The sequence below is a fragment of the Notamacropus eugenii genome, chromosome 1, assembly GCF_028372415.1.
Source record: "Notamacropus eugenii isolate mMacEug1 chromosome 1, mMacEug1.pri_v2, whole genome shotgun sequence".
In the NCBI taxonomy this organism is placed as follows: Eukaryota; Metazoa; Chordata; class Mammalia; order Diprotodontia; family Macropodidae; genus Notamacropus; species Notamacropus eugenii.
In genome coordinates this window covers 282345139-282367793 of record NC_092872.1, presented here as the reverse complement: position 1 = coordinate 282367793, position 22655 = coordinate 282345139, and the positions used below count along the sequence as shown (strand labels likewise).

The following is a 22655-nucleotide window of genomic DNA, read 5'->3' as shown; positions in this document are numbered from 1 at the left end:
CCCCTAAAACTGCTCCTCAGTTCACTTCTGTTTCTGTTAATGATCCCACAGTTCATTCCCCTACACTCTAATCATCTGTGTTCTCATTGAGGAGCCAAAGAGGCCAGACCCAGGTCTTCACATCTGCCTCCCCTCAGGTGTTGGACCTGTGATTCCATCAGTGTAGGGAATTGTAGGTGAGAATCTCCCTCTACCTACATATATTGTAACTAGCTAGCTTGGGCCATGAGAGGCTTTGGAACTTACCCATGGTCCAAGATCCAGCGGCTGGCAGAGTTGGTAATGGAACCCTGGTCTTCCTATTGCTTTGCTTGGCTTGCTAGTCACTAAGCCATGCTACCCCCCTAATAAAGATGAGTTGAGTTGACTTCTTATAAATTTAACAGAAAACTCTCCTCAACTGACTGTTAACCATAAAGAAATTTGAAACTCAGAAGGAAGAAAAAAGAAGGGGGATGTCAGAGGAGAAAAGTTTGAGAATCTGAGAGCTTGGAGGATTTTCCTTTAAGTTGTTTGAAAACAACAACTAAGATTGGGGGGGGTGGGGCAGGAGGGGATGTCCAGCTCTGGCCATATCATTGGGATTTAAACATCTGGTGGAGACAGGGGGAGACAGGCAGAGATAACTCAAAGGATAGAGGCTGGGCACTCAGGAAGACCTGAGTTCATATCCTGCTTCAAACATGTGTGACCTTGGGCTTAACTTAACCTCAGTTTGCCTCCATTTCCTCAGCTATAAAATGCAGATAATAATACCATCTACCTCCCAGGATTGTCGTGAGGATCAAATGAGATCATTGTGAAGCACTGAGCACAGTGCCTGAAACATGTCCTTCAGTCATTTCAGTCATGTTCCTCTCTTCATGATCTCATTTGGGGTTTCTTGGTAAAGATTTAAAGATTCTGGAGTAGGCTGCTATTTCCTTCTCCAGATCACTTTGCAGATGAAGAAACTGAGGCAAACAGGGTTAAGTGACTTGCCCACGGTCCGGGGGTCATGAGACCTCAGCTAGAATCCCAGACCTAACTCCTCATACCTCTGTGCCCTTGGGCAAGTCCCTTAACATGTCCAATTTGATTAAATCCCTTTGGAAACCATAAAGTGCTATATAGAGGCAGGTCATTATTCTTGACAACAGTAAGAATCATCACCCTTTGGAGTCTCAGTTTCCTCATCTATAAAATGAGGGGTGGCCTGGAGAGCCTCTAAGGTCCCTTTCAAGCTCTAAACATGAGCCTACATCACTTTACTTTTCTGGGTCTTAGCTGCCTCATCTAGAAACTGAAGAGGTTGGAGTGGGTGAGCTCTGCAGTTCCCTTCTAGTCCCCAAACTATCACAGTGCTCTGGTGCCATGAAATCACTGAGGATGTGAGCTGATACCTGTCCCAGGCACTCCTAACAGAAACAACAGCGTGTTTTTGAGCTAACTGGCCTTGCGAGAACTGGCTCTCTCCAAAAGCCCTTCCAGAGAAACTGACACCATCTTGGTTCCATCTCTTTCTCCTTTCTGTTTACAGACCTGCCCCTCAGCATCCACCACTAGTGCCCAGACCCTCCTACACCATCTGCATGAAATGAGAAGCTCAACAGTGAAGACAGAAGTTTGCACTATCCTTAAACTCCCGTCGGAGTGCCTTGTTTCGTATCAATCCTTCGAATGTTTAATGTTGAAAACACCATTGTTTCTAAGAACTTTGAGCTCCTGCCTTCAGTACTGTGCTGTGCTATGGTGCTCTGGGGACTTGCTCAGGTACTTTTAAATTATTAATTTATGATGAATATTTATTATGGTGCGGTGCACTGTAGTAGATATTTTTTTTTTACCATCTCTAAGTTTTCCTTGGAAGGAAATCTTGTTTTTAATATTTCAGTGAACTTGAAACATTCCGCTTTGTGGGATTCTAGGCCAAGGGTTAGCTTTCTTGATCTCTGCTTTACTGCAGGAGTGGCACTAATAGATAAACAGGCAACTTCTCCACCATGATCATTAGTATGACCTTCCCAAGAGTGAGCCTTTCGTTAAGCAGGGGAAGCCAGATTTCTATCCCTACCCAAAGGAACAGTATGTGTCTCCAGCCACCACATTTCTCTCTTCCATGCTTAGCTTGCAGGGTAGCACCAGCCTGTGCTGAGGTTGGTGAGGGATAAATTGGAAGATGATTTCTAAAACAACTGTTCAGCCTCCATTGGCACAGGCAGAGAAGGATTCAGTTTCATACCAGGAATAATTCAACAGATTGGAAATAACCTCAGCCTCTGGTGGGGATGAAGTAGACAACACTTGAGGAAGGTAAGGAGCAGAAGTGACCAGCCAGGAAATAAGTACAGGAGTCCTGTTCCCTCCAGTAGAAGTGCAGCTTCTGAAACTTCCTGGACTGACTGGTCACCAGCCCAGCCTGAAGCGAGGCAGCAGATCCTTTATTTGGCCATTAGGTTTGTGTGTCCCCAGTCACTATTGATGCTCCTAGGTTTGGAGCCAGGTAAGAGCTGGGATCCTCATGCTATTTGGACTGAGAAAGGGAGTGTGTCTCTAAAAGTTACAATAGTTTGGGCAAGACCATTACTGACCAGGTGCTATAAGTACTGTCTCCTTCTATTGCCAGGGAGATAACCAGATCACCTCACTGTTTACTCAACTGTAATGCAATCATTCTGGATTCATGTGGAGGGACCAGCCTTTCCCTGGGACCAGAATTCTTTTCAGATGTGAACTAGTTAACTAGAGAGATCCAGTCAATACTTTAGGGTAATTCCTTTGGTTGCTGTGGTTTTTAGGCTTACTAAAAACTGGTTCATTATTATGCGTGCATCAGTTCTAAGAAAATGGAGTGATGTATCCCTTAGCATCTCTATGCATTTTATCTATCACTTATCACTTCTCTTAGTAAAACATGGTCCTGGGTTTTCTTCAGAGCCATCTCCATCTCCCAGACTTGACAGGAGGATTCTCAAAAGGTATCTTTACCTTTAAGGTTCACTCTCTGCACCTTGCTACCTGTTGAGCATCACAGAATGGGAGAAAGAAATCAATTTCCTTGTCCTAACTAGGCATAAAGCCCAGGCCTGTCCAGTTACCCCTCACACCTGTTACTCTCCACACCACATGTAGGCAGTCAGCTTCCCAGGGAGAACTTTAAAAGCTCCTGCCAGGCTCCATGGAACCCACAAGCAAAACATTTTTGTTGAGGTCCCATTATGCCCTCTAGTGCCCCCTAGTGGAGCCATCTGCCACTGCAGTTTTCATCTTTCATGAAACTGACCAGAGTTCAGTAATTCATTTTAAGAGCTCTGAAATAAAGATTTCCCTCTCCTTTCAAAGGTTTTTCTGGGCCTTGAAGCAGGAAAATAAAATGTCTGGGGGCTACTTCTGGGTTTTCTCTCCAGTAGATAAGAATTGTATCTACCTTTTCTCATTCTCACCTCTGTATCTAGGCAACAATGCATTCATGTTTATGGATAAACCAAACAAATGCCCATCAGCCACACTCATTGAAGCAGATAGAGCATTCCCCCTCCCAAGTCCATCCCACCTCTCAAAGAGTGCTTCTGTGCGTAACACAATGACGGTTCTTTCTGTTTGTTCTGAAGACACGCTGGAAGATGTTCTTGATGTGATATTTAGAGTAAACTTGGAGAATCACTTTAACTGTTCTTTACAGTCATATTAGATTTGGTAATTGTGCTGAAACCAAGGCAGGTGCTATTGAAAATGTTTACAAAATGTTTGGGGTGCACTTTGGGTGATATTAATGCCTTAGGTTTGGCCCCACTGGACCCTCCTACTGTCAGCAAGAGGATGCCAACTTAAAACCATCTCCTTCTAGCTGTAGTCTGGGATTGTAGTTATTCAATTTATGCAAATACTTTTTTTTAAGAATATTAAAGCTGTGATCTTACTTCCCATCATTAATAGCTGTTTGGGGCTGCCAACGATATCCATATTTACATATTTCTGATGACTGATATGAGCCACTCCACTGAGGTCCACATTTAAAATATCCATAAATGGAAAGTTTCCCTATGGGGAGGCAGGAATTCTTATAGAAGAAGCACTACTAGAAGTACTGTATTTATCCAAGTAAGGCATTTTATACAAACCTTTCATTTCAGTATGATTTGCTGATTCCCATGGCAGGGTATGGTTGGGTATTGGAGGAGAGGGGCAGGCAAAAGGGGACTTTTTGAGCTTCATTGATGACATAAGCAGAATTCAAAATAGCTACCAGATTGTGTCTGAAGTCTAGATCATCATTATCTTATCCTTTATCATTATTATTAACTTACTGAGGTTATGAGCAAAAACCTGGCTGCTACCACCACTACTTTTTCAGGGGAATCACTGAGTAATTCTAAGTTAATAGTTCAGAAGTATAGTGGGAGGTCTACAGCTTGTTTTTCAAACATTAATTTAGAATTTACCATCTAAAGTGTTTTTTAATCATTTGTTTTCCTGACATATGGAATCAGGCCTGATGTAACAAGAAGGCACAACACACAACATTTTCCATTGTCAAAATATGTCGGCGGGGGAGACTGCTCCACAGTCTGAATCTCTTCAGCTCACACATGTGGGGTGACATCACCCCAACCACAAAAGCAACAAATTAAACTACAAGAGAATAGCAACTCAGGCAATTCTCAGAGGGGACATTTTTATGCCTCCTTAACTTTATTAGGAATTCTCAGGCTAAAACTATAGACCATTGTTCTGGAAAACTGGCAACCTCTCATACCCTCTCAGCGCTGAGCTGTGTCAACGAGCAGTTCAAAATGTGGCATCTCCATGAAAGCAAAGGTCTGGTCCTGGGATGTCCTGAATACCTGGATTGTAAACTCAGCTTTCAGTAAATGTTGACCCAGCCCTTTGAAGCGATGGGCCACTCCCAGAAAACATAAAGGAAATGGCCTTTTGCTAGCCAGTCTGGGTCTTTCAAATACAATTCAACCTTTTTTTTTTTAATCTTTCCACTTTTTATTTATAACATCTAATTTTCAATGGCCTCATATAGGTCCAGCCCTGGGCAAAATTGTGGGAGTGTCTTCCACTTCCCCTTTTTTAAAGCATCTGGTTTCCTATCTCCGTCCAGCTTTTATACACTTCCTTCTGAGACCTCCAAGACCTTCTTCACTTACATCAAAGCTTACTGACCTTATACCAAGGTTTCAGGGTTCTTGATCTCTGATTAGTTATTCTTAATAGTAATGATAATGATAATAACCTACATTTATATAGCACTGTGTGCCAGATACTATGGTAAGTGCTTTACAATTATTTCATTTGATCCTCACAACGCTATTATTATCCACATTTTGCAAATAAGGAAACTGAGGTTGTCATTTGTGCAGGGCCACACAACTAGTGGGTATCTGAAGTTGGATTCAGGTGGTCCTATGCTCCATCCACTACTCTGCCTTGCTGTTCCTAGGCTGACATTATCATGGGAGCTTTGGTGTTCATCCCCTTCATCCAGAGGAGTTGCATTCTGGTGGGAATTCCAGGCACTGTGACAATCTAATGGAATAGTCAGCTGCCTGCCCTACCCCCATGACTGGCTAACTCCCCTCCTGAAAGGGTGAGCTCACAAGACCTCATTCCTCCATGAAGGGCAACCACAGAATACAACTTCCCACCAAGTTGCTACTGAAACTCAGTTGCTCACCCCGACCTGTCCCATTTCCGATTCTTCCACATATCTTACATGCTTAGAGAACTCCTCCCAAACTGAACAAGTCAGTCAAACTGGCAGTGCTTGCAGACATTTCACAAATAATCTCAATTCCCTGGCTTTGCTGGTTCTTCCCTCCGGATTCATCTGCTAGGCCCATTCATTCAGTTTCAAAAGCATAGAATTTTCCATGGCCTTTGGCAAATATGCTGCCTTATGGAACTGCTCAACAAATACTCTGCCTTGCAGAAAATCAGAGCCCTCCAGGTGGCTCATCATGGGCTGCCTGCATCCTTGTTTGAGGGAGTTCTTTGGCCTGCAGAGTCAAACACTCAAATCCCTGATTTCTGCCTCTGCACTCTTCATGAGTCTTCTCCAAAGTTCAATGTTGTTTTCCAATGATATTAGAAATAGGTGTTAATAATAATGAAGACCACAGTCTGAGAAAGATGGGGAGATCTGCCTCCTCCTTATGATGTGTTGTCATGCTGAGATGTTTCCAGAGTCTTTGCCTGCAGAGATCTGCAGACTCCTCATTAAATCGTCTAGAAGAAAATCATTTCACTTTGCTCTTATTATCTGAAAGTTCAATGTCACTGCATCTCTGCAAGATGAAATGTCCCTCTCTATACTTTGGGGAGAACAATAAGCAAGAGCCGCTTTACAAGTTCCTAAGGGTCTCTTTCCTATGTATCTGTACTTAGTAGTTTTGGCTGGAAACCTACCCACAGGGACATATCTATTGAGAGTCAGAGGGTATCAGCCATGCAGTATGACAACAGACCCATCAGCTGGGTGGAGAAAACAGCAAGGAAATGCTCCTTGAATCAATCCCTCAAGATGACTTGGGATGCCCTGTAAACAGCTCCCCCATCCCACATCACTGTAAACAACTCTTATTAACAGAATTTCTTCAGGGCCTCCTTTTCCCAAAGAACCACAATTCTTCCCAGGTTTAACTAAGCCAGTGCAGAAGCACAAACAGGCAGGAGATTATTATAAAGTGAAGTATATGAGTGACCACTGGCTGCTGGCAATGATGTCGTTGGCAGTCCCAGACAGGCTTTTCTAAAGCACTTTAAGGCTCGGAAGTAACGCAGATGGTAACAAAGGTAGGACATGGGTAAGAGTCCTGGACCTTCTGTTGGGTGGGCTGGCTGCGGAAGGGAAAGGAAGGGCATGTGGACCAAAACTCTGTTGTTTCCAAATGTGTAGCCACTGCTAAGTACCAGGTCGGAAATCTCTGGGCCCGCGAGCCCTGGCACGTTCCTGCTAGCACACCACGCCATGCCACGCACGCTGTGCCCATTTATAAAGCTTTTGTTCGCTAGATTTCTTCACAAACTTTATGTTACAGTTGGTGTTACTTTTGTACACATTCCTCGTATTAAGGTGCTACAGGTGAATACAGCCTGGTGTTTCAATAGAAAAGCAGTCGTTGTTAAGAATTCTATATCCAATAAACCGTGAACATGTAGGTACAGATTGGTCTCTGTCGTTGCTGAGGATGTCCCCAAGATATGGGGGTGGGGTGGGGTGGGGAGAGAGATCAAATTGAACACACATGCCAAGCACGCAATCCGCTGGGCCCTGGTGAGAATGACCCAATCCAAACTCACTCACCCAGCAACTGTGAAGCACCTACTGGGTGCTAGAACCTGCGCCCAAAATAGTCACAAAAACATTTTCCTCCTTTTGAACTCTAGGATAGGATGAAGCAGGCTCCCGAGTGGAGCTGGGATAGGGGGTCAGAAAATGCCCCTGCTCACTGCACCAACTTTACATTGATTCGGTCCGCTTACCTTGGGATAGAAACCAGAGGGGAAAACACTTGTGGGATGATTGTTGATTCAGCAACAAACCTGGAAGCTTATGCTTTCTGGTGGATTAAAACAAAGCGCAGGGGCAAAATCCTTTTACTGAAATAAAGTGAGACTTAGAAAAGCCTGGCAGCAAAAGTACGAAGAAGCCATTGGATTGCTTGAGGAGCTAGGGAGGTGGGTGGTCCTCGAGGAGTTTCTATTTTAAATGGGCTGCTTCTTTCTGGCCGTTGATTGGTTGCCCTTTCTCAACTCCCACCCATCTTTGGAAATGAACTAAGAGAAGAAGGTTCCTCATTTGGTAGATGTTTGACAAGTGATACTTTTCTAAGAGGACAGGATACATGAAGCAAATAGAAGAGCCCATTCAGCATGACATTAGGAAATATTCTGACCCTTTTCCCAGGCCTTAGGCCCTTGGTACAGGCACAGGGGATAAGGTGTTGAACTTGGAGCCAAAAACACCTGCGTTCAAATCATGTCTCAGCTTCAGGGTTGGACTTGATGACCTCTTGATGATCTTCCAGTTCTACATTTATGATTCTATTAAAACTTGCAAAAAAACTGGCTTTTTGTGACCAAATTTCTAAAAAAAAAAAAAAAACAATCTAATATTAGCTCACATTTCTGTAGGACTTTAAAGTTCACTAAGAACCTCACATCTGTAAAATGCTTTGATCTTCACAATATCTTTGTGAAGTAAGCATTATTATTATCCCCATTTTTCAGATGAAGAAACTGAGGCAACAAGAGTTGAAGTGGCCTGCCCAGTGTCTGAGGCAGAATTCATACCCAAGTCTTCCAGACCCATAGTCCAGCTTCCCCTCCATGTGTATCCCTGCCCATTGTCCTGATAAAATAAAGGAAGGTATACTGAAGAGTCAAATTGATTCTTCCCAGGGAAACTAACTTTGGATTGTTGGGCTCTCTTAGGGTTTTCCAATGGGGGGAAATCTCAGGTAATTCACCCACCCACATGTTCAATCTCATTGACACCTTATGTCTCTGTCATAATAACAGAAAACATCAGAGTTGGGAGTTGTTAGTGGCTTTTGTCAAAAATGACATCGACAAATGTATCTGGGACCTGGAAAGGAAATAAAGGTAAAGTCAGTAATAAATATGGAGAACAGAAAAGGCTTCCAGAAGTCACCAAGAGTGTGCATATGTGTGTGTGTGTGTGCATGTGTGTGTTCTCTTTTGTTGATTTTTAAAAAGATTCAACTTGAAGTTGTCAAACATCTTGAAAATGATTGATAAATCACCTCTCTCAGGTGTTTCTAAAAGGGTGCAGAAAATACTAATAACTCTAACGAGGTACCAGAGGGCCAGTCTCTGTATGACTTGCAAGTCTGACTCCAAAGGCAGCTGTCCCAAATGTGATATAAAATCAAATGGACATTTCCCAAACTCAGTAATGCAGATGGAGGCTCTTCTTTGTCCCTTCCCTTAGCCCACATTAATTACCTTTTCACTGATCTTTGCCCTGCGGAGAAATTCCCACCCCTTCTGACTGCCAGCCTCTCGGGCTGGTCAAGTTCATCAGCTTCTATCCAATTGCAAAGACCACATTGCCGGCTGGTAATATTTTGTATTGATTCTAAAACATGACTCACTTGAGTACTCTACTGTTTGGCTGCTTGGGCAGGCTCCTGGTACTAATTCCACCATGCGTTTGCTTTCATCTTTGCTCTGAAATGAGCTTTGGGAATGCAAAATGATTCCCACTGACCCAAGCCACCTCCCATCCCAATCCTGCCAGCCTGCTGGACTATAACAACAGGGAGGCAAATGCGGATGGCATTCTCCCCTCCCTGCCCACTGCCAAAGATGAGGAGCAACACCTGAGATGTGCAGCAAGTCAAGATCCCAAAGAGAAAATCTTTCTTGGGAGGCTGTGGACTTCAGCACGAGGAATGGGCCAGTCCCGATGGCTGCCATGGGGGATTCAGGAGGCTGGGGGAGCACCATTATTGAAAACGCATCAAGGAGAGAGTTTCAGAGGTTCCTCAAGAGACCCAGGAGACATGTTGAGGAACAAATGAATGTGTGTGTGCATATCTCTGGGGCCCAAACATCTGGTTTCACATCTATTTCCAAAAGGACAAAGACAAGAAAACATCCCACCAGTTGACTGTATGAGGATGGCAGTGCATACATGTGCACATGCATGTACACAAACACACACACATGCATGTGTAGGTAAAAAGATGTATTTGAACATGAGAAGAGTTGTATGTTCCAAAAAGTCACCAAGAATCAACAACTAAATAAGAAACTGGTATCACAACCTTCCTTCCCAGCCAAGGTGCAAGGGCTTGTCTAAAGCCCTGTGGCCATGGCTCCACGTCCTTCACGTGCACATCTTGAGAAAAGCAGCTCTCAGCTCAGCTCAAGAAAGAGGCTTTCTTCAGGCTAAGACTTCTCTTCTGTTCTTCTAATAAGGCAATCACATTCTAGATAAAGGAACAGAGCAGACAGTGAAAACCAGGGACTTTGAAGGGACAAGGATCACAAGCAGCCACCCCAAAAGGTAAAAAAAACTCCTGACCTGTCTGTCAAACACTCGGGCCATCTCCAGGACACCTTTGCCAAACTGAAAGAGAAAGCAAGGAGAGTTTATTTTCCTCTCTCAGTAAAATCTTTGACAAAAAAAGAAAAGTGTTGTGCCATCTATGTACCTCATTTGTAACACTTGGATCTGCTCCTTTTTCGAGAAGTAACTGAACCAATTCTTCATGATTATTTAATACGGCCACCTGAAAAAGAATTGGGGGGAGGGGAAGGGAGAGGATGCTGAACAGCTGTTGCTTCCCAGCTAAGATACTGGAAGGACCCTGGACAGCTCTTGAGTCTAGCCCATGGCCAATACCTGTATGCACACCCTGCCTCGGCTCTCTCTACCACTGACACACAAACACAGATACACACACACACACACACACACACACACACACACACATCCCTTCAAAAGTATTCACTTTTTCAACTGGGACAGTTGCACATTATACTAAAATAAAATGAGAAACTCTGGGCCTGACCAGGAAACCTATATTTCACAAAACAACAAATTTGTTTTGGGTCTTATTATGATTTGGGGAACAAGTTTTAGCAAAATTTTGTGTTCTTCACAATAGCTCTTCTGAGAAAGAATGCCCACCATAGCCCCAGCCTGATGCTAGGCTGAGCTGGCAAGAATGTTCAAATTCAGGAGTAGTCTTAACTGCAGAAATACAATGAGGCTCTAGGCCATAAGAAAGTACCATTAAGGGAGTCTTCCCATCTTTATCTTTCACATTCACATCTGCTCCAGCTTCGATTAAGAGAGAAGCCACCTCTTTGTTTCCTGATACTGCAGATACTCTCATCAGTGGTGTCCATCCTGAACCATAGTCTGCAACATCTATCTGAAACACAGAGAGGAATTGTTCTTAGCCTTTTTTTAAAAATCATTATTTAAATAAAAACATAAGTGATATTGACTTCACCAGCTGCCTACTAATTTAGATAAAAGACTTTCTGGACTCATTAAGACAATGGAGGTTTGAAATCATGCCTAGAAAATCATGAGAATATCCTAATCCAGTTTATTCCAATTCATCCACAGCAAGGCCCCTAGACCTGGATAAGGACAACATGAGAATCAGCAGATCCCCAGGGAAACTTCTCACTCAGCTGCTCCTCTGAATTCCCTTTCAGTGACAGGGTAGGAGACAAAAAAGCCAACTGCTCCCACACCCACCTCCACAGTGAGCTCCTCACTGGAAAAGTCCTTGAAGTTATCAGACTAGTAAGACCTGCGAGGGCCCCCCACCACACCCAGCTCCCCAACCGGCTCCTTCCCCAAACAACACACTGTGCAGTGTAGGCTTAGTCAGTGATGAAATGAACATTGTCCTTGCAATCTCTGCTCCACACTGTTAAATTTTCCACTTAGTAAAGAGACAATATTTTTTATAAACAAGAAACCTAAATACTGCTTCTTCCCTTAAATATATGACTTTCCAGAAGAGCAGAATATAGAAATATGAGTAATAAGCTCTCTGAAATTAGTGAAGGTGGCCCTTGGACAATATGCACCTGACCCATCCCTGGGCTACAACTTGGCTGGGGATAAAGAAAAAAGAGTGACAGATTTGGGGGGGGGGGGGAGAGAGACACACACAAAGACAGAGACAGAGAGACAAGCAGAGAAGGGGGGGGAGAGAGATAGAGAGAGAGGGAGAGAGAGGAAAGGGAGAGAAAGAGAGGAAAAAGTAGAAGAGGAGGAAGAGAAAGAGGAGGGAGACAGGGATAGAGAAATGATAAAAAGAGTTTTTCAACCAAAGCCACTGTGAACTTCCAACCACTATGTCTTAAAGGGGTTGTGATCCGTGTGAGCAGAGGATCAATCCACACAGATTACATCCTGATTAGAGACCCTTGAAGCATTGACATAAGCAGTTTGCAAAAAACACTGAGCATTTTTATCTTTCAACCACAGCAACCTAAATGTAGTAGATATTCCAGTTAAATGCAAAGTTGTATCTAACTACACATTTTTCCAACATTTAACTGCAGCATAGTCTCAGAACGGGTGCTCATCTCTAATCACCATAACCTTGAAAATGAGACACAGGGCTCATAGACTCCATATTTGAAGCTTTGACCCCCACCCTTTAAAGCAAGTTCCTTTAAAGACCAACACATTCATACACTAAGCTTATATGTATTATTAAGCTCCTACTGTGTGCAGAGTACTGGACCCCTGTACAAATGGGGCTTATAAGCTAATAGTGGGAAACAAAGTATTTACCTACAAATAAAATATGTTGACTTTGAAGATCAAATATCATTTGTTTTTGTTATCATTTAACCTTAACTGGGATTCAATCACTTAACAGGAAATGATAATTCCCATCATTTCAAAGGCCAAATATTGCTAACAAATACGTGTCCTCATCATCAATCACTGAGTTAAACTACACAAATTTTTCCCAGGTCCCACAACTTGGCCTAGTAATATGGGAAACTGAAATAAATCACTGTGAGAATTTGGTAGCAAAAGGGAAGGGCCCTGACTTGTTTCTTCAAAGAAACCTTTGTCTCCTCACCCCCTGGAAAAACCCAGATGAGCCCCAAACTTGAAACCGAGAAGCCAATGTGGCCTCTCAGTGTGGGCTCCATGTGCCCACCATCACACCTCAGAGCCAAACATAAACAATCCAGTAGCCTTTGTAGGAGACATGACGTTTCTTAATTTGAGTTTATTTTCTATTTTCTATTTTCTATATTTCTAAATAAATTTCCATTTAATTTCTCAGAACCTGACAGTGTCTGGCAGTCTCAATCAGGGGGGAGTCATGTCCATCAATCCTTATTTCCATGGCTTGAAATTTTTAACTTAACTTCCCTATGTTCCTGAAGTAAAGTCTTCCAAGTTATCAGAGGTAACTAAGATTGATTAAAATCTTTCCACCCATCTCCTACTAACTGTGGGAGGCTGGCTAAGTAGTTTCACTCCAATCAATTTCTTCTGTAACATGGCCTCAAAAGTGGATTGGTGTATAGGGATTCAGATAGGAGACTCTCAGAAGGATCATAATATGGGACTATTGACAAAGTCCAGTCTTGTGCTCAAAGACATGTCAATAGGAGAATCTCCAAGGCAAATCTGGAGCAAAACAAATCTAATTTGCAAAAGCAGCTCAGCGAGCTACAAAAATAGCCCTCTCTTGTCCAGTCCTCCCCAGGGACTCTTTTCCCACCATGGATGACTTTCTCTGGGTGACCAACCCAAGCATCTGATGGCCTTCTCTTCTGGGCCCCACCAGCTCTTCTGATGGTGCAAATGGACCAAGGTGACTTACCACACAAGGCCCTGCCTATGCTCTCTTGGCCACACATTGCGTCCCTCCCAACCTCAGGAGACCTTTGCCTGTTTAGACACTACTCTGATGAAAACCCATACCTTGCAGCCGTCCTTAATCATCCAATCAATGATGTCAGAGTGACCCCCATCAGCAGCCCAATGCAAGGCTGTGCAGCCTCCCAGGTCTCGGGCCTCCCAGGAGGCTCCATGTGCTCTGAGGTATTTGACCACGTCCAGGTGTCCAGAATAACAGGCAAGCATCAGACTGCAACAAGAAGGGTTAGGGCTGACCAAGAGATGAAAACCTGGCCACTGGGAGTCACAGGAACCACAGACCCACCTCTAATCTGATTTAGCTGGCCCCCAAGGAAGCTGGCCTGGAGGATGACCCCTGGGCATTCATGCAGGATGCAGATGTGCCAGCTATCAACCCAGGCATTGCAATGAAAAATAGAGACAGCCAAGAGGGCAGCCCCAGTGGAATGGATGCCCAAGAAAATGTATCACATGCTTCAGATAAATCTCGGGAGTCTGTAGGCCCTCAATGAGCTGGCAGAAAATAAGCTGCCCTTCATTTTGCATGATTCACTCTTGCCCCAGCAGAAAACCTCAGTATGAGAAGGAGCCAAGCACAAGCATTAGAACTTGTTGAATAACGTAAGGAGGAAGAGTACCTTGCTCATGACATTCAAGGAGAAATTAGGAAGTCTCCATCTTTTGTTTGCTTAGAGAAAGTGAGTGGTACAGTGGATAAAGCTGGTGTCAAAGCCAGAAAGTCTTGGGTTCAAGACACATACCAGACTTACCAGGTGAGTCACTTTATCTTTCAATACTCTAGGCCAGGGGTGTGGCTTGGGAGTCAAATATACAGCCAGGCATTTGAGAATGATTCTTCTATTTTTAAATATTTAAAAAAATCAGTAATGTAAGACCCATTCCATACTAGGTTGCAGAGAGGGTACCACCTTGCACTGGCAGAGGGAGTTTCCCACCATGGAAACACAGGCCCAATATTGGCTTGCTTATTTTCTTTAATCCAAAAGACATATTATTCATTCAAGTCAGTGATGGAATAAGGAATAAAGAAAGTCAAAATTTTAGAAAGATAAAGGTATCACCTGTGCAGGATGTGAGCAAAGAGAAGGGAGGACTGAGTGGTAGTTCTGATAGGCCTACATCTTTCTCCTTTCCCCAGGGTCTCCCTGAAGAACTGCTTTACATATCAGGCCTTTTCCAAAGGGCTTGAATGAAGGAGAAGATTCTAGCATGGTATGTGGATCCTGAGAAGGTTCAAGAGACCAAGAGGATACCTGTGCAGCACAAAAACCATCCTTCCTGGACACTGCTCTTCTTCATATCCAGTTTCCAAGCTCAAATATAGGTGCCCAACAAGGAAGGGAAAAAGAGAAAACAGCTAACAGAGAAGGGTAAAAGAGTAAGGTTTGGAGTCATTAAGTTGTCCATGACACCAAGAGATTTCATCTCTGATATCTTATTCAAGGCAAATTCTTGTCATGTTTTAATGCCCAAAGCCCAGACAGATTGAATTATAATCTAGGATCTGAGAACCACAGCTCATAAGCTGAAAGGCATCCCAGAGCCCACCTAGACCGACCCCCTTATTTTACAGATGAGACAACTGAGATACGGTAAGGTCAAGAGAGTTGCCCACAGTCAGACATGCTGGTTCTCTTTGCTTTCAATCTCAGTATCAACAATGAAAGAGAAAATAGTCTATATGAAATGCTGGTCCAAGAAAAAGGTCAAGTCCTCAAGAGAGCAAAGGGATTGATTTTACATGGGCAAAAGGCAGAGCAAAAGGGTTGATTTTGAATGAGCAAAAGGTAGGGTGGTCTTGCAGTGTGCCCTAAACAAAGCTACAGAAGAAAAGCCTGTAGTGAGACCTTCCATAGAAATCATGCCTACAAGACTTGCTTCTGATTTGAGACACTTGCATTGAGAGGAATTCTGGCTCTTAATTTTCATTTGAGTTTCAGTCATAGCATAGGGGCAGTGGATGCAGATTCATTTCCCTTCCCATAGGAAAAAGACAATTGCTCAGGCACAGCTGCCTCTGAACTGAAGGTCTACAGAAAAGAAAGCCCACCAGGTCATCAGCAAATCTTCTGCCATTCCTTTCCCAGGGACATGGAAACAGGAATGGAAGAGTCTTTTCCTCCATGTTCTCTTTCTTAAAGTTAGATGTTCTCTCCTAATCCTGGGCCATGGTATCCCTCTGGGATTTTTCAGATGTACTTCCTCCACAACAGCCCTGGGAGCTCTTTGGCCTTCCCCTAGCAAGACTTCTGAGACAGTTGGGGCCAGCAGCCTCTTAACAAGAGGATTCATTCATGCAATAAATATTGACTGAGATCCCACTATTTGCAAGAAGATTGGATATAGGGGGAGGAGAGAAATGGAACATAAAAACGAGGTCCAATCCTTTCCCTATATGAGCTTACAATTTGTTAGGGCGGATGTATTGTAGACTCATATAAACTCCTGAGGATGCCAGGGAAAATGTAAGAGGGATGAGGAACGACCAAACAAAGTGGTCCAGTCCTTCATGGGAAGGAGAGATCACATGCACATGACCCTAGTGGAGGTGGGGGAGAATCAGGGGAGACTTCCCAAGGCAGCAGCCCAAGCAGGCTTTTACAAAGAGATTGGGGAAAAGACACTGCAGGCAGCGAGACCAGCCTGAGCAAAGACGTGGAGGTGGGAGGGTGGGGGCTATGTCCAAGGAACGCTGACTAGGTGCTTTCTACTAGAGCATAGAGGCCACACAGCAGGAGAGGGTAGAGATAAGGAGAGACATGGAGGCAGGGTCAGGGACTAAGGTGACCATCATGAAGGTAGCCAAGGAGTTCAGACTCAATGTGGAACTGGTCCAGGCTTGTTTTAGTTTAAGAAGCGAAATGGCTTGACTGGAGCTACGCTCTGAGGCTCTTGGTCACTTGGTGGTAGTGGCCGATCTGAGAACAGACAGAGCCGGGGGACGCAGACTGGAGGTTCCTGCCAGGGAAAGGGCCACAAAGGCCTTTGGTTCAGGAGCCAGGGATTAGCGGAGGTGGGGCACTCAGGCCATACCCCTCCACCATTCCATGGGTCACAGGCCACGCCTCTCCCCACTGTGGCTGCCATCCAGGGAGCTCATCCTGGCCCAGGAGCAGGCTCTGGGCACCCACCTGTCCTTCCCGCTTCCATTCTTCAGGTTCACGTCAGTCCCATTCCCAATCAGGATCTTCACCAGTCTGAATGAAGCAGAACATTTTGGTCACCTTTGGTCCTCTTCATGATACTTTTTAAAGAAATATGAAAGAAATGCAGGGATGGGTGGCCTGCCTGCACAACCTCATGGTGAGGAATGAATTTCACTTTGCAGTTACCTGGAAGGCCAGGAAAGGCCAGAGGGCCCCCTCCTCGGTGCCTCTTTCTGTAAGCTCCCCCATCATCGGCCTCCCTCTCTGCCAAGCCCACCAGTCCACCAACCACCCAGAGGAAGACCACAGAAGTAACATACCGTGTGTAACCCTTCTGGGCAGCCACCATCAGGGCGGTAAAGCCAAGCTTATTTGGAACATCAACCTTAACATGGCTTCCAAAGAGAAAGGCAAGAAATGCATGAATGACCCTCCCACCCCCCACAGGTTTCTCTGTCATCAAGCCCACTAGCTCACAAATGTGATTTAGGATTACAATCCCTTCTCCAATGGCTGGATTTTTGTCATTTCAGCCTGCCTTGCCCAGGATTTATAAAGAAGCAAACTGTTTCTGACATGAGATGGAAGTCCTTAACGGAGGAATTCTGTTTTCTGATGTCAAGATTTATCAGGAAGCTAAGTCAATGTCATTTCACACTTGAACCCAGTCTCCCCTTGGTTTCCAGTTCTCTAGGGACTTGGGCTAACACTGAGGAGAGGGTCTATCCTCCTTAAATTTAGTAGAACATAGTCACACATGGCCTTTGGTGAGGACTCTTTGCCCCAAAGACCAGGAGCTCTTCCATAGGCAGGGTGTCTCCTCCCCAGCCCACTGCACTTGAATACCAGAGCATTCAGTGACCTGAACAGATGAGAAGACTAGGAGAGGTGCCCCCCAGCTACTGAGATTAGGGAAATGCTTTTCTTCTGTGACTGAGAGAAGCCTCCTCTTACAAATGACTCCTCACCTATCTAAGGCTCTCAGCTCTATTGATTCCAAAAAAATTTAGATCCTATATTTCATGCAGAAATCTTGCTAGAGATTTTTAGGACTCCATCCACAGAAATCCCTCTCACCTCTTTGGGTGACTCTTTGGAGCCACCAGGCCTCTTTTGGAAGAGTGCTTATTTCAAAGGAATTTCCTCTTTGTATAGTGACTTTTAGTTATGTTATAGCCTAATCTAAACCTCCACTCTTCACCCAAACTTTAGGAGCCTCTTGACAGAGGCTTTGGGGCTTCTAGAGAAAACACAAAAACTGGCCTCAGGCAAGTTTCTGTTATTTCCTGGCATCAGGAAGAATATTTTATGAGATTGGGGCGGGGGAATCCTGAGATGGTTCTCTCACCCTCCTTGAAGTATCCGGACAAGCAGGTCTTCATCATTCACATTAACAGCTCGATGGAAATGCTCACTACTTATGGGCTCCCCTGAAGGAATCAGACAGCAAACAATCAGCCCCAAGTGCAGGAGAGTTCACTCATCACAGTCTTTCAGTGGCACTGAGCTGGCCAGGTCACTGTCCCCCTAATTCCTTCACTGGGAATCCAGTGAGCATAGCTACATTAAACCAGACCTGCTTTCAACTGGGAAAGGGGCCAGAGATCAGAGGCCTCACCTTGGCACATCCTTCAGGAGAAGGAGATTTGTTTTGCACTGTATGATTTGGGAAATACTTCTTGGTGGGTGGACTGAAGAGGGCTGAAAATCATCCTTTGCTATTTCACAATATGGAGTTCACAGCTTAAAACTTTAAAAATGTCTCATGAGCAGCAAAGTATTTTGCAGTAGTCACAATACACAACTTTATTTGCCAAAGGAGCCATGAGAAGACTTTAAAAACAACCAAGGACAAAGGGCACCCCTCTGAGATGGGAAGTGATCATTTTTGGGGGGATTCTGACTTTCTTCTTCCCTGTGACCTTTCTGAACTGAGCAGGAAAACCTCTAGCCTTTGGGAGAGCACACTGAGTTATTCTGAAAGGCAGAACAGAATGAAAAAAACTGATGGAAAAAAACGGGGAGAGGAATATGCCAAATGGAAAGGAGAAGGGATCTAAGTCCAAGAGATGCCAAGGACAGAAAATGTACAGGGAAGAGAGGTTCATAATACTAAGCAGTAAATATTCACTAAAAAGAGGAAGAAGGGGCTGGAGAGGGACATAGGGCGGCTGGCTCCTGGGTATCTTTGGGAGATATTTCTCCTCTCCTTTGACTCCACATTCCATCTCATTTGCTTCTATTCCCTTTCCCGTGGAAAGGACTAGATACTTCATTTAGTTAGAACATGGATCAGGCCGCTGCTTCATACTGCAGACTGGTCCCAAGCCACCATTGTACTCCCACAGTACACCACTGGCCACCTGACTCTGAGTGTGGGTGACCCAACACTATAGGGAAAACATATCTCAAAGCATGTCTTCTTTTGGTCAGAGAGTGAGTCACTAGTGCTGTCCTCATATACCAAAGGCCAGCCTATTAAACACAAGAAGATGCTGTAGCCAAGGAAAACCAGGAAATGGCTATCAAAGCAGCCTGACCCAATTAGGGATCCCTGGACTTTTAAGTCTGCAGCATTTTCATAGCAACACAACAGGTCTCTTCCCAAACCAAGAGATTTTTACTGAAGTAAAACTTTCTAGTGACTCTAGTGACCCCCAGCCTTGCTCCAGTGGCATCACACATGTATACATGCATTTACATACATACTCATATACCCATGCACATACATGCATGCATGCACATATCTGCACACACATATGCACAAGCACACACAACTCAAGCCCACAAGCTAATCAACTTGCATGGACACTGGCAGCATTCAACCTTTATCAAGTTCTCCAGGAGGCAGTTAAATTGAGCACAGCCATGCCTATCCCCAAAACATGGAGCGAACACCAGTGGGCTAAAAGTCAGGAGCCTTATACGTAACCTTGAACATACCAAATGACATTCCTGAGCCTCAGTTTCCACATCTGTAAAGTACAACTAAAACATCTATGATTCTAAGCCCCCGAAGGAAGAAGCCCCAAGGCCACTCTGTCACGGCAGGGGTGCTTTCCTCTCTCCCCATCCCCTCCCCCCCCCAACCATTTGCATTCTCTAAATTATCTGCTTCATTAGAAGGCAAACAGTGCCCATGTTTGAGGACTGCCTTCAGCTGCTGCTTGCTCTCAGGGTCTTCTTGGAGCAACCTTACTGGTACAAAGACAGACATATAGAACAGAACGTATGTGGAAAGGCTGGCCCAAACAACCATCATCCCAGAACACAATTTCTTTTTCTGGCAAAAGGTAAAATTTTTTCAAAAGAACTCCAGGACACCTGCACCATTCTCCAAGCCACACCAGACTTCCATTGTATCACCCACATCCTTTGCTTTGACTATTTTGTTCTAAAAATAACACAACAAAGGCCAAACCGCCAAGTCCCATAACTGCCCACAGCTGCTCAAGTGGGCTCCACCCTAGAGCAATAGGAATCTTAAAACAATCTCTTTTCCAATCTTACCACCCTGAGGAGCCCACCCTGAAACCCTTCCAGTGACCTTCCCAGAAGGGAAGACAGTCATGTGAGGAGAGAAACCTGGCTCCCCACCCAAGACAACGAGCACTGTTACAAAGGAATCATCAGCTTTCTTCTGGGATGCCCCAAACCATAGGGCCTTGTAGGTACAGAATCCAATCTGATAACCTTTGCAGAGCACTGGGTCCATTTAAAACCATCACATGTGAAATCCGAAGAAATGCCACTCAACTGCACTCATGTTAAGCAACATTTCAAATATATTAGAAATCCTTACCACCTTTTTTTAGTTTTCAGAGTGCTATATCTATAGACTGGAAGATAATAGATACAGTCTTCTGCAAAGTATTTAAGGTAGACCTAAGCTTTAAGGCTGGCCCACGCTAGTGGCTAACCATCAGACATGTTCAAAGGAATTTATCCTCCGAAATTATTTTTAAAAATTCCATCTGTGTATTTGATTATTTAGCATCTGTAGAGACCAACTAGCAATTATAAACAAATACAGTCTTCAAGTTTCATAATTATTTTAAAGCATGATGTGCAGATGGATACTGGAACATGTCTTAGCTGGGATGGCCTCCAGCTCACGGTTTCTATTGTTCTTCCTGTGAAGTCCAATCTCTGACTCACATGTCCCACTCTTGGACCATGCTTCCTGACTGTCGCCAAATGCACCATCATCCATCTCACCAGGAGACCAGGATTTTCTAGGTGTGTGCACTTCCTAGTTCATCCCAAACTAGAAGGCAGAGCTGCATGCAGATATTGGGAAATTAATCAAGCTGACTTCATGTGGTTAAATTACAACAAAGAGCAAGACATTTTACTGACAGACTTTGAATTACTATTTTGCTTCTTGCTCTCCTCCTGGAGCAGGAAATGAGAGGTCTTCCAAGGTCTCTAAGAGAACAAAGTCAGGGAGCAGAAGGCTGTCAATTTCTCCATGACCTCCAAGTCTCAGTCAATACCCACCCACATATCTCCCTCCGTGATCTCAAAGCCTTTTCCCAGCTTCAGTGAGTTAATCCTCTTGCTGGTGGCAGGGCAGAAATTCTGACCTGAGTGACACAGAATGGTGCCACAGTTGGCCTGGGACTGGCAAACCAAGAAAGAGAAGTCAGGACTCCAGACTTTCCAACCATGACTCCATAGTCACTGCCTTTCATCTCAACTGCTAGGAAGATGTGACCAAAAACAGAGGGCAAAGGAGAATTGCCAAGGTGGACAGAATGCCCCAATTCTATTCACCAACTCAAGATTTAGGGGGAAGAGAATGGAAGGAAACCGCCCCACAGAAGGTCAAAAGACCTGTCATGAGGGCCAAGCCAGCCCTCCATTTTTATCCGCATTGGTTTGTGGTTTTGTTGGTTCATGTACATTGAACAGTCCCCGGCCATGAGGAGTACCCACAGACACTAAAGTGCATCTGATCAGGGTTGAACCCAAAGACAGGGTCTGAACATGAGGGGGACAGTCACCAAAGTGTAGGAAATGATCAGAGTGAGCCTTGGAAATCCATCCTTCCTGGGCTGGACAAAAGCCACTTAGTGGCAAGTCTCAAAATCAGTGAGAACAACTTTATTTGTGGGCTCAAAGGTTCCCTTAAAAGAGTGACTAAGTGACCAGCACACTGAAGAAGACATTTGCCCATAAGCCAATGGCAGCTGTTGTTCTTTCTAAGGGGGCATTGATTAAATTTGTATGCTTCATTTAAGCAACAGTCTCATGTACTTTATCCACAAAAATAAAAGGCAGGACCCCTTTTACTCAAACAAAGAATATGCTTTTGTGATTCATTAAAACATCTTCCAGGTGAATGCAAACTATTATCGCACACAAGCATTTTCCATTCTGGAGTGCACATAGTATGTTCTTTTAAAACCCTCCATCTGATGGAAAGAAAGCCCCTTGCTGTTGGCACAGGCTAGTCTCAGGGTGATAAGCACCATAATAAACAATGGTAATAGCCCTGAGCCCAGAGGAGAGCCTGACCCTGAAAGGGATGCTCCCAACAGCCTGGCCATCCACCATCCAACTGACCATTTGGGCCAAGTCTAACAGAAGCCAGGGAAAGAAACAAGAAGTTTCACTTCATGAGGGCACAAAGAGCTTGGTCAACCCTCCTTCCTCACTCTGTCCCAGTCCCCAGGCCTGCCTAGTTATCCACAGCAGAATTCAGTGGTCCTGAAACATTCACTGGGGATGATTTAGCAGAGTTCCTAAGGAGGTGAGAGTCTTAAAAGCAAATATGCTCATGGAGAGAGAAGGATGAGCATTTCTGACTCTCCTGAAGAGCCATCATGGCACACCACACCATTCATCTGCTTCATGCCATCCCTGCCTGCCCCCACTCATAAAGCCAGGCTCCCTGAGTCTGGATAACACCAGCCAGCCTTATGGGCTTGCCTCTGTTTTAGTCATGTCTTATAGGCCTAGTATAACAATTTCTGAGCAGAGGACTAGGGACCTCAAATATAAACTTTTGTAGCTTAAAGAATGGGCTTCTCTATGACTTCTGCAAGGACAATTCTAAAAGAAACAATCTGTTTGCCATCTATTCTAACTCCTGCCCTGTCCCAGGCAAG

General features: G+C 44.4%; 2 protein-coding genes across 7 annotated transcripts in view; one reads left to right on the top strand and one right to left on the bottom strand.

The window, feature by feature from the left end:
- The window catches only part of ADAM12 (ADAM metallopeptidase domain 12), a 357420-nt gene extending 350269 nt beyond the window's left edge, over positions 1–7151 (top strand). Inside the window, exon 23 of the mRNA XM_072629031.1 lies at positions 1520–7151. Within this exon, the coding sequence (XP_072485132.1) occupies positions 1520–1580 (61 nt within the window). The 3' untranslated portion in view covers positions 1581–7151. The remainder of the gene's footprint in view (positions 1–1519) is intronic.
- FANK1 (fibronectin type III and ankyrin repeat domains 1) overlaps positions 4417–22655 on the bottom strand; it is an 86132-nt gene continuing 67893 nt past the window's right edge. For 4 of the 6 annotated variants that reach the window (XM_072629038.1, XM_072629040.1, XM_072629037.1 and 1 more), the window contains 8 exons: positions 17891–17972; positions 16863–16937; positions 16528–16593; positions 13439–13604; positions 10752–10895; positions 10170–10247; positions 10040–10084; positions 9686–9944 (listed from right to left, as the gene is read on the bottom strand). In XM_072629038.1, the coding sequence (XP_072485139.1) occupies positions 9876–9944; positions 10040–10084; positions 10170–10247; positions 10752–10895; positions 13439–13604; positions 16528–16593; positions 16863–16937; positions 17891–17972 (725 nt within the window). In that variant the 3' untranslated portion in view covers positions 9686–9875. Of the gene's footprint in view, positions 8075–9685; positions 9945–10039; positions 10085–10169; positions 10248–10751; positions 10896–13438; positions 13605–16527; positions 16594–16862; positions 16938–17890; positions 17973–22655 lie in introns of those variants that run through there. The other 2 variants (XR_011971651.1, XR_011971652.1) reach the window with 2 other exon arrangements.